The sequence below is a fragment of the Tachyglossus aculeatus genome, chromosome 20, assembly GCF_015852505.1.
Source record: "Tachyglossus aculeatus isolate mTacAcu1 chromosome 20, mTacAcu1.pri, whole genome shotgun sequence".
Lineage (NCBI taxonomy): Eukaryota > Metazoa > Chordata > Mammalia > Monotremata > Tachyglossidae > Tachyglossus > Tachyglossus aculeatus.
The window spans coordinates 5833821-5846115 of record NC_052085.1 but is presented as its reverse complement, the minus strand read 5'-3'; the positions used below and the strand labels follow the sequence as shown (position 1 = coordinate 5846115).

The following is a 12295-nucleotide window of genomic DNA, read 5'->3' as shown; positions in this document are numbered from 1 at the left end:
GGAAAGTAATGGGCTTTATATTTATTACATCATATAGTTATTAAAATATGAAAAGTGTCTTCAAATATCATGGGATTTACCATCTATGATTTTTCATCGAGAATGAACATCACTGTTTACGCATTTACCCAGAATTATCCTTCAGATAGAAAGTAGTGTTTTTTCCCCACTACCGATAGCTGAGTAAACTTGAAAGGGAGACTGCTTCTTTTCCAAAGCAATACATGTTTGGTTTTTGTTCAATTTAATATGGACATAGCAGTAGTATGTTCAAAAGAAGAGATCATTTAATACATTAAACCTGCCTGCACTTAGTAGATTTCATACCTATTTTAGCAGCCCAGCAGATTTTTCACCAACTAGGCTTATAAAGATTAATGCTAAGGGCTGAATATTAAATACTGCAAGCCTATGACACTAATCTACTTGAACAATAAAACTGAGGTACAGTAAATGAGAGCTTGGAAACACCAGATATGTTTCTTCATTAAAAAAAAAAACTTTTTAATTAAACCATCCAATTTAATGTTTTTATATGGCACTTAAGTTTTGAAGGTAAAATGATCTAGAGACAGCTGACAAAGAAATTATAACTGCAATTCCTTGGTGAAAATGTTAATGACAGCAAAATATTGTTTAATTAGATGATTGCAGCATCTGGATTAACACTCTTTAAGAGCGATGTTCCTGTGCTTGTCTGCTTCTTCACACTTTACAGACATTTTGTCATCTCTAGGTCATTAGGAAATAATTTTTAATGATTTTTCTGGAAGCAAGCAGTTCGAGTTACATCTAATTAGATGACAATAATAGGCCCAACACATGCAGTAGCTAAATATATACATAATTAAACAGTGAGGGCTTGTACATCACAGGATAAAAAAAGTGGAAAATGCTAAACAGGAGAAAAGGTTGGGGGCTGAGAGAAGTTGTGCTGAATTCATTAAATGGTCATATTAAAAAAAAAAATCACAAACCTTAAAAAAAACTTATCTAGTACCCAGAATCACTTATGAGAAGATATGCTTACAATTATTTCCCTTTTTTCAGAAGCCATGGCAGAACAGAGCCTAACATCTTTCTAAGAGGGTATTTGGTTACATTTAAAACAATCTGGATCGTATCTTTCAGAAATATATTCAGCAAGAAAGTGAACTCTAAGAACTATAGGCTGAAATGTGATTTCTACTTCAATCCTGAACACCACTGTATACGGATTTGCCAATACCAATATACAGGCTTTTGAACAATTAAGACCTTTTGGATGTTATCTTTAAAGGCAGCTCTTTTTGACTGTTTGTTGGTTATATGTCAAATGAGCACAAATTCTTTCCTGTTTTATTTACATCATCTCAAACACACAGCTCTGAAAAGGAACTGTATGTGTTCAAAGTCTGCATCAAGGCAGGGGTGATTTTCCCTGTGCTTTAAGAAACAAACGCAACCCCTTCGAACAGGAGAAAAGGTGTGTCCCACGGGTCTCTAAAATCCAGCTATGAATAGCAGAGAGTCCAAAGTAACAGATTTCTCCCCTTCAGAATTCATTTGCAGAGTGAAAAAGCAAAGCTTGAAATTCAAAGTCCAACCAGTGGAACAGCTTTGGACAGGGAATGCACCTATCAACTCTATTATACTGTACTCTTCCAAGCGTTTAGTACAGTGCTCTGCAAACAGTAAATGCTCAATAAACATGGCTGACTGACCGACTGGTTAAAGACACAGGCCAAAATGACCATGCAAGGGAGTGAGTGGAGGTGAGAGGTCACTAATTCCATACATCCACAGAGAGTACTCAAAGCCAAAAATGCTTCTTCCCTCCATTTCAAATGATGGAGGAATCTAGATAAAGCAATGGATATGACATCACTTTCTTAACCAGGAAAGTTGAATTATTTTTTTTAAATGGTATTTGTTAAGCACTACAGTGTGACAGCTGCTATTCTAAGAGCTGGCATAGATACAAGGCTTCAAGGCTGTCCATCACCTCGCCCCCTCTTACCTCACCTCCCTTCTTTCCTTCTCCAGCTCAGCCCACACCCTCCGCTCCTCGGCCGCTAACCTCCTCACCGTACCTCGTTCTCGCCTGTCCCGCCATCGACCCCCGGCCCGCATCATCCCCCAGGCCTGGAATGCCCTCCCTCTGCCCATCCGCCAAGCTAGCTCTCTTCCTCCCTTCAAAGCCCTACTGAGAGCTCACCTCCTCCAGGAGGCCTTCCCAGACTGAGCCCCCTCCTTAATAATAATAATAATGATGGCATTTGTTAAGTGCTTACTAAGTGCAGAGCACTGTTCTAAGCACTGGGGGGATACAAGGTGATCACGTTGCCCCACGTGGGGCTCACAATCAATCCCCATTTTACAGATGAGGTAACTGAGGCTCAGAGAAGTTAAGTGACTTGCCCAAGGTCACACAGCCATCATGTGGTGGAGTCGGGATTTGAACCCATGACCTCTGACTCCAAAGCCCATGCTCTTTTCACTGAGCCACGCTGCTCCTTCCTCTCCCCCTCCTCCCCTTCCCCGTCCCCCCCGCCTTACCTCCTTCCCCTCCCCACAGCACCTGTATATATGTTTGTACAGATTTATTACTCTATTTATTTTACTTGTACATATTTACTATTCTATTTATTTTATTTTGTTAATATGTTTTGTTTTGCTGTCTGTCTCCCCCTTCTAGACTGTGAGCCCGCTGTTGGGTAGGGACTGTGTCTATATGTTGCCAACTTGTACTTCCCAAGCGCTTAGTACAGTGCTCTGCACACAGTAAGAGCTCAATAAATACGATTGAATGAATGAATAAATACGATTGAATGAATGAACAAGGTGATCAGATGGGACACGGTCCATGTCCCATATGGGGCTCCCAGTCAATCCTCATTTTACAGATGAGGTGACAGAGGCACAGGGAAGTTAAGTGACTAGCCCAAGGTCACACAGCAGACAGATGGCGAAGCTGGGATTAGAACACAGGTCCTTCTGACTCCCAGGACTGTGCTCTGTCCACTAGGCCAGGCCACTGTCCAGCTTCTCCTAAGAATTGTTCAGGAATCAACAGAGGAATCACGGTTGGGTCTGGATTGCTTGGTGATGTACAAAAATCAAGTCAGTTAGTTACCTGGCTACTCAGAGGAACTCTCCAAACTTTCCATCTACGTAAGATAAGCAAGAGCCTTTGGGGGATATTTTTTTGCTTGGAAAACTCAGAAATTCATTGTATAATTCAAGCAAAATCAAGCCTGAAGCATAGTAATAATTTATAAGAGGCTCTGGTAAAATTATGAAAAAGCTTCAATGCCCAGTACTGCAGTTGGTTGGTTGTCAGATTTTAACAATCTTTAAACTCAAATGCTTGCCAAATTCCTGGCAAACTCAAATTCCAAATGCTTGCCAGGTAAAGATGATGATGATGACAATAATAATAATGGTAATAGTAACAATAGTAATGGTGATATTTGTTAAGCACTCACTATGTGCCAGGCACCTAACTAAGCCATGGGGGTAGATAAAATAATCAGTTTGGACACAATCCCTTTACCACATGGGCCTCACAGTCTAAAGTGGAGAGGAAACCGGGAGTTAATATCCACTTTACAGATGAGGAGGCTGCACAATAAAGAAGATAAGTTACTCAGAAAGCAACTCCCTTTCCCATTCAGAATGAAAAAAAAATAATGAAAGAAAATTGACAAATATTCCATTTCTTGGTCTCAAGTTACATAGGCAATAGAATATAATTTATCATAATTATTATATGTTATTGTTATAATTTATCAGCGAAGTAACTTGGCTCAGTGGAAAGAGCACGGGCTTGGGAGTCAGAGGTCATGGGTTCTAATTCCAGCTCCCCCACATGTCTGCTGTGTGACCTTGGGCAAGTCACTTAACTTCTCTGAGCCTCAGTTACCTCATCTGTAAAATGGGGATTAAGACTGTGAGCCCCACGTGGGATAGCCTGATTACCTTGTATCTTCCCCAATGGGCAGAATAGTGTTTGGCACATAGTAAGCGCTTAACAAATACCATCAATAAATAAATAAATAGATCAGACACAGGCCATATGCTACGTGCAAAGCACTGTACTAAGCACTGGGGAGGATACAGGTGATCGCGTTGTCCCACGTGGGGCCCACAGTCTTAATCCCCATTTTACAGATGAGGTAACTGAGGCTCAGAGAAGTTAAGTGACTTGCCCAAGGTCACACAGCAGACATGTGGGGGAGCCAGGATTAGAACCCACGACCTCTGACTCCCAAGCCCGTGCTCTTTCCACTGAGCCACATGGCTGATGGCATTTTATCTACCCTAGGCCTTTGCACATAGTAAGTGCTTGACAAACACCACATGACAATGGTTGGAAATGAAAATAGACGGAAGGTGAAATCAGCCAAGATTTCTGGAAAGTACTGAAAACTCATTGTGAGGACTTTAAAAAGCTGAAACCTATGAACTCAAATTGAACACCACTGCTACCTCCAAAGGTCCAGTCACGTTGGTGTACTTTAATTTGGGCTGAACAATAAAACTGAGATAGATAGATCTGCAATTGGTGATTCAATTGTTAAGGGAAAGATGATTCCTAGCCCTCTCTTCAGGAGGATCACTAAACAGCTTTCCCCCACCTGCTTATAATAATGAAGACAAAGGGCACAACTGAGGTGCCGCCCTTTCTCTCTACAACTCACAAAGTGTTGAAATCAAGGTCCCGAGGAAAGACAAAATGACAGGTTTTAGTGAAAGAATGAAAATCCAATCAAGGAGCATATTAATTATGATGCTTTCACCCTCTGTGGGAGAGTGGAGTGTCTCTGCCTAATTAAAGACCATGGTAGATTTTGCTCCTGAGAAAGAAAGGCCCTGTATTCACGACTGAGTTTTCTTCTGTACGCTGGAAATGGAAGAATAGACAGTCGTCAGGAGGCTTACTGACCAACAGCCATTTCACGATCACAAAGGACAACAGGGAAAAGGGTAGGGGCGTCTCATATGCATGTCTAGCCAGTTACAACAGCAAAACACACCATTTTCTTATTAATTCACAAATATAGCACTGTCTGCATCTAAGGCAGTTATCTCTGGAATCATCTAATCTGATTTTTATATTTTTTTGAAGGCCTGAAAAAGAAAGGATGCTATAACCCAATCATGCCACAATCCAGGTGACATCTGTACTAGGCAGAATACTGTTGTTATTCTCCTGTCTAGTTTCTGTTACTGAGAATGACGAAGTAGAGAAATTACATTTTCCCATTATTATTTCCAGACACTCTCTGGAAATGGTTTGTTGACTCTAATAAAGCGTCAGACAAAGCTGTCAGCAAAGAAAATGTCAGAAGGAGAGCCTGGAACAGCCTCGGCAACAATAAATGAATCTCAAGCCTCCGTGATAGGTTGTGCATTTTCTGATACAATTTCATGTGGATACTTCAGAGTCTACCACAAATGCTGCAACTGAATTGCGAAGAGATAAATGTATTCTGTCAAGTCAAGGTGCTCATGATTTTGACAAAAACAAACACATTATGAAGGATTAAAGAGTTAGATGCCTCACCTGCTATAGTATTGAGGAACATTAGGTATTCAAAGTTAGAAATTTCCCGTCTCTGCCAGCGCTGAGTCATGTTGGAAGATTTATAAAGCTGTCGGGGAGTGGCCAGGGATATTCTCCTAGCAATTAAACACAAAGGAAAGATTTTAAAACAATGGCTCTTAATTTCAGGAAATAAAAATAGCTATTACAATCTGTACTTTCTAGTAAATATTTTAGAGAAGTCTACGCAGCCCATTATTCTTGCAATGAGAAATTATTGTTTACAAAGATTCAATCACGGATTTTAGCCCAGCCTGCCTGACAACCTAATCAGAAAATGGCCAGCTACCGAATCCCTTGTGCGGTCCAAAAGAGTCAATTTAAAGGCCACCACATTTGGTGTACTACATATTTTAATGGGAATATACTTTAACTAGGCCGTTCAATAAATAATCACATTATCGATCTGCTATCTAAATGGTCAGGCTTTGTAAGTGATAGGAAACATTAAGCTGCATCAGGAATCGAACTCCCAGCATCTGTGCCGGAGCACGGCATGCCAGGTCATCCAGTCACCCGCCTTTTTGCTTGTCCCTGATTTCGACTCCATCACCGCTCCTTGGTTACCATTCTGTGCTCTCGCTGACTTTCCCCCACCCATCAGATCCCACCTCCTCTCCCCCAAATTGAGGAGAGAGAAGGGTAAGGGACCAGCACAGGAGATGATCTCAGAATGGAGACTCTGTTGTCATCACCTTCTCCACGCAGTCCCCAGCCATTGCCTCTGCCGGACTTAGAAGGTAAAAAAAAAAATGCGGTTGGTGCCTATGGGGCCAGATTCTCCCCCAATACCAATTCAACTCCTGGTAGTCAAGTGGGCACTGAAAGAGGGTCATGAATTCTTTCAGGTGGCCAAGGAACCATTTAGAGCATTACTATGCTAACTGCTAATAGGCAATTTGCAAGGTTACTGAAGTTTGCTTTGGTTTCAGTCACAAGTCTAAAAACAAAACGCCAACAAACTGATGGCTGTGCATTAGAGTGTGTTTAGTTTAAGTCAAATACATCTTTAAGAATAGCGGCTACACAACCACATGTGCTTATTGGCTTTGGCCTTTGACTCTTTAGACTGCCAAAGCCACATTTGACTTTGGCCATGTTAGGGAAGAAAAATGACCTTGGAAACCTATGCCGCCCAATAAATACCACTGATTGCTACTGATCCAAGTCCTCCCCAGTCCTCTCCCCTGTATGGGCCATCTTTGCATGGGGCTAGGGCATGGAAGAAGACAGAGAAGGGTGCTGACAGTATGAAGACCCGGGGTGATAAGCTGCATCCCTGAATTTCTGGAGCTGGTCACTGGTCTTAGGGGCTGGTCTCAGGGTCCCCACTTGGCATGATGACCCCCGAAGTGAACTAGAAGAACCAGGGTGGGAAACTCTGGAGATCTCTGCTGTGACCAGGAAACTCCCAGCACCAACTTTTGTGGGCATCTCCTCTGGCCTGGGCCCAAGAAAAAGCTGCTCCGATTCCAGAACTCTCAGGGGTTTCTCCAAGTAGAGGGGGTGGCACTTTGGCCCAGGTTTATAGTAAGTTTCTGAGAGCACCTCTCTGCCATGTAAGCTCCCTGTGGGCAAGGAATGTGTCTACCAACTGTTATATTGTACTCTCTCTAGCCTTTAGTACAGTGCTCTGCCCATAATACATGGTCAATAAATGACTGATTGACTGAGAGACAGTATGGCTCAGTGGGTAGACTAGCCTGTGAGTATTTCTCAGTCTAGGTGACTACACGAAAAATTTTATTTCAGTTCTGACGCTAGCTTCCTGGGCAAATCACATAGGCTTACTCTGTAATTTTTATGTAAAATTTAATTTTAGGTAAACATATAAAGTACCAAATCAGCATTGTCGGCTCTCTTAAATGCCAGAGATGTTAAGTTACATTTGCAGCTGGTAATATCTTCTATCCACACCTACGTTGAAGCGTTTTTAAGATTGGTCTATGGTACGGAGGGCCAACAGGTAGATCTTAGTATTTGGATTTCTGCCTCAAAAAAGAGTAAGAGCCTGCTACCATACAAAGACCTTCTTAAAGACTTCTTAGTTTGTATATGATTGATATAATGGACCACAATGGCTCCAGAGGAACCATTCGAGTCTATTGTGTTAATTTAGCTGCCATGTGTTTGCATACTTAAAGGCCCCTTTCTGTCCTTTTGAACGCAAAAACGCATAATTTTAATGTATCAACATTACATTACAGCAAGGTTTTTAAACACCGGGCTGTGGTTTTCATTTCTCCGCCCACGGTTTCCTGGGCCAAGTTTCAGTATTATTGGGGTATTTTGGTTGCTGTTGTTTTGTTTTTATAAACTGCGCGTGTAGCTCAGAAGACACATGCAGCTGTGCTACAGGCAGTATAGTCTGTCTCAAGGAGGTGAGCATAGCTAGTCTGTCTCAAGGAGGTGAGTAGAGCTGCCACAACATTGGGGGGGTTAGAATGCAAGAATGCCCACAACACCCGGGTTCCTGTTTCCCCTGGGACTGCAAGGTTGCCTAGAGGTATATGTGTATAGCCCTGCCTCAGAGCAAAACTGGGCCCATCTCATTCGGCCAACTCCTTCTCCTTTGTAAGGGAGACTGTGAGTCCCATGTGGGACAGGGATTGTGCCCAACCAGATTTGCTTGAATCCACTCCAGCACTGAGTACAGTGCATGGCACATAGCAGGCGCTTAACAAATACCACAATTATTATTATTACCTGCCAAGTTTAGGTACCCCAGCATTCTTCCCCCAGTCAGTACAGAGCATTGCACACAGTAAGTGTTCCATAAATACCGAGGAGGAAATTAGACACACTCTACACATGTACATAGCAGGACCACAGATTCAAAACCTCCAGCGGGTGAGCAGAGGCTGATTTTTCTACACGTTCAGTTACATACTGTCTCTATATGTTGCCAACTTGTACTTCCCAAGAGCTTAGTACAGTGCTCTGCACACAGTAAGCGCTCAATAAATACGATTGATTGATTGATCTGTCAGTGTTAGAAAGCTTAAACAGTGACTCCCTTCCCTGCTACCCCTTCTTTCTTTGGTTGGGGGGTAATACGGATGTGGATGGCTGCACCTTGATCCAGAGCAGCTATCTCGCATTGAGGAGAGCCATTTGGAAGCAGGCAACAAGAGCTCTTCTCCCCCAGAGGGACAAGGTTGGATTGTGGCTGAGGCGACTATTTTTTCTTCTCTCCCAGCAAGGGGCAGACTGCTCTTTCCTGCTAAACTTTCTCCTTCCCATCTAGGGGTAATCCAGACTGATGGAAGAGCAACCTGGCACCTATCCCCTTCCTATTTCCCCTCCTGAGACAGAAGTGAAAAGATTTCACTGTGTTTAACCAAATAAAAACAAGAAATAATAATAATAATCATAATGGTATTTGTTAAGCGCTTACTATGAGCAAAGCACTGTTCCAAGCGCTGGGGGGATACAAGGTGATCAGGTTGTCCCACATGGGGCTCATAGTCTTAATCTCCATTTTACAGATGAGGTAACTGAGGCACAGAGAAGTTAAGTGACTTGCCCAAAGTCACACAGCTGACTAGTGGCGGAGTCGGGATTAGAACCCATGACCTCTGACTCCCAAGCTCGGGCTCTTTCCACTGAGCCACGCTGCTTCTGTAGAGTTGCAACCTACTCAAGAATAAGTCAGTTTCTGAAAGCAACAGTATTCCTCATCAAATGATATACTGTGTATTTCCTCTATTAGATTATTTTCTCTATGTATTTTCTCTACAAGATTACCTTGGTGACTGGGTATACGCCTCTGGAAAATATATTCTGAAGTTTGTATTTTCCAAAGGCTTGTACACCATCACCATTTAAAAGGTAATCTTGCCTGCCTAGCATGGTATACAACTTCCCTGACTGAAGTTGAGTTGCCATGATGGAATACATATTTTTTTTCAATGCAGACTCACGAAACACTCTTACAAATAAATTAGGAAAGCCAAGAAATGGTAAATAATTGCTGGTGCAATGCAAATTATTTTACATTGTTCCAATAATCATCTGCATATGCAATACACTAGGCTATAAATACGCAAGAAATATGTTTTTGATTTGTAGCTGCATCTAGCATATCGTTTGTAAAATGGTTTTGATTACAATAGTTTTCAAGTGTAAACCATACAAAATAGCCAATTAATTTCTGCAACTTTTAGATTCCTTAAAATGTTAGCTTTCCACATGCTAACAATTACACGATATCTGCCTACAAATCATTCCAATGAAATAGAGACTCCCTATGTTCCCGGTAACAATTATGACTATTAATCAAAGCATAATGACCGTATCTGTGGATCACAAATTTTTGAATTTAGAAGTTTGTTACCAAACCCAACCAACCTGTCAGGCACCATAATTACCTGGCTTGTGGCAGACCATAGCTGGTCCCTACTCCAACCCGGGGCAAGCTGTATACAACTTTTTTCACTGTGGCTTGGTCAGGAAAATTAAACATCACCGAGGCTGTGGTGAGAAGACGAAACATTGATTTAGAAAAACCACCAAGGGCTAAAATGGACTTTTCCTCTTTCAAAATACAATAATTCCCTGTTAAAACAGTTTTTTCCTAAATTATCCTCAGAAATGCAGGAGGAAGAGGAGAACATTTTCATATTGACACCTCTTTTATTAGCTACAGGAGGAATACATTAACAGAGGAAAGGGGCAGGAAAATTATTCAGGGAACAATCTCAAACACGTTTGTTTTTGTACGGATAACAACCTTAAAATCTACTAGTGAATATTCTAATGAAATAACCTCAAGAACATACTTCTGTTTGCCATAAAAACTTCCAAGGCGGTGTTTTGTAGAAGGTAACGTCTTGAAAATACAGCTCGAATCTCGCTGAACATCCATTTTCCATGAAGACCCTCTGTATACGCAAGAACCTTTAAATGAGAGTTGTAAAAGTACCACTTAATACCATAAAATTGGACAGTATCTTCAAATGTCACAGTTAATGCTTTACGAAATGGCAGACAGGCTTGGTCATTGAACACCTAACCTTCAGGCCACTTCGCTGAAGATGAAATGAATACAGTCTATTTGCAAAATAGCAGACAGAGTTAATTTCCCCCATTTTCTTGATGATGAAATGGAGGGCCGCAGAGATTAAGTTACCAGGTTGATGTCACAGAGATGCAATGGCATCAGAATTTTCTGAACCGGCATTTAATCCCTTTGGAACACCATTCACTTTGAAAAATGAAAAGAGTGGTGGAAGTCACAGAAATGCCCATTAAATAAAACATGCTAAAAACCCAAACTATGGGTCTTTTGATTCACAGCTATGACTAAAAAAATCCAGCAATGTCTAAAAGCTATTACTATAGGACTTATATAACTGTTCTCTAGACTATAAGCTTGTTGTGGACAGGGAACATGTCTACCAACTCTGTTATATTGTACTCTCCCAAGCGTTTGGCATGGTGCTCTACACACAGTAAGCAGTCAATAAATGCGATTAATTGATTCTAATGCAGCCAATCTGCATTGAGGAAGGCTGCCAAATTCCCCCCACACTTTGTCCCACTGCCCAAGTCAACCTGCAACCACTTTGTTCCTATCATCCACAGCAATTATTTAAACCCTATGTTTGTGTGTTGCACTGTCCCCCTTAGCCTGGAAACTCCTTGTGGGCAGGGATTGTGTTGACCCACTGTATTGTAATCTCCCAGGTGATTGGTACAGTGCTCTGCACACAGTAAGCACTCAATAAATACCACTGATTGAGCTGATGCATATTCAGTCAAGTTATCATACATGCCTAGTAAAACAAAGAGCTTAAAATCTGAACAGGGAGAGTCAAGGCAAAGAGAAATATTCAATTCATAACAAAAATGAGGATCAATCCAAACTGTCTGGACAGATCAATCATTACAAGAGTTTCTCTCTGCTCCGGCAGGTCAAAATATCCCCCAAGTCAAGAAATAGTAGGCTCTGGCCCTTCTTTGGCAACACAGGGGAAGGCCCCATCGTTGGGGGTCATAGGGTAGGGGAGGAAAAGGGAGCAGGTTGAGAGTGCTGGATCCCTGGCTACAGGTCTCCCTGGACCTGGTTTCTAGGTTTCTACCCACTGTTATCATGCCCAGAATGCTAGCAAGGAGGTTTGGAGGTAGGGTTACCCAAAGCTCCAAGATCCCGGGGTGCTCCAAAATTTGAATGCTTCACAGCATTCCCAGCAGGGTCCCAGAAAGTTGTCACGTGCCTCTCGGCTATTCCTGAGGAGGGGAGGAGGGGATGAGAAGCCCAGGGGGCATCTTATTCCCGGAAATTATCCCGAGGCCCACTCTGGCCAACCTGACATAGACTTCTGAGGCCATAATGTATTCAGCAACCCCAACCGGGACACTTCTTCTTGGGCCCCTGGTGTCTGCATATCAGGCGTCCTTCCCGCTCTTCAGAATTGGGGTGGAAAATGGGACAATGCCATATACAGCATCAGATGGAAGGAACCAAAGTGGGAGGGGCTTAAATTCACGCTAACAAAGACTACATCTGCGAAATCCACAAACACCCTCTCATCTCCTTTCTTTAAAGTCTGCTTGAAATCCCACATCCTCCACTGATTCTAGAAACATATATGCCACCAACAGCCTCGGCACCACAAACAGAAAAACCTGCAGATAAAATAAATATTTATTAGTTTATCCTCTTGCTCTAATGTCACGTGTAAGAATTCTCAACTATATTTATGC

At 42.1% G+C, this 12295-nt stretch overlaps 1 protein-coding gene across 7 annotated transcripts in view; it reads right to left on the bottom strand.

Annotated features, from left to right (window-relative positions):
* Positions 1-12295, bottom strand: part of NBEA (neurobeachin) — a 448073-nt gene that overhangs the window by 77533 nt on the left and 358245 nt on the right. For all 7 annotated transcript variants that reach the window (XM_038761708.1, XM_038761703.1, XM_038761704.1 and 4 more), the window contains 3 exons: positions 10369-10486; positions 9958-10060; positions 5549-5664 (listed from right to left, as the gene is read on the bottom strand). In XM_038761708.1, coding sequence (XP_038617636.1) covers positions 5549-5664; positions 9958-10060; positions 10369-10486 — 337 coding nt within the window. The remainder of the gene's footprint in view (positions 1-5548; positions 5665-9957; positions 10061-10368; positions 10487-12295) is intronic.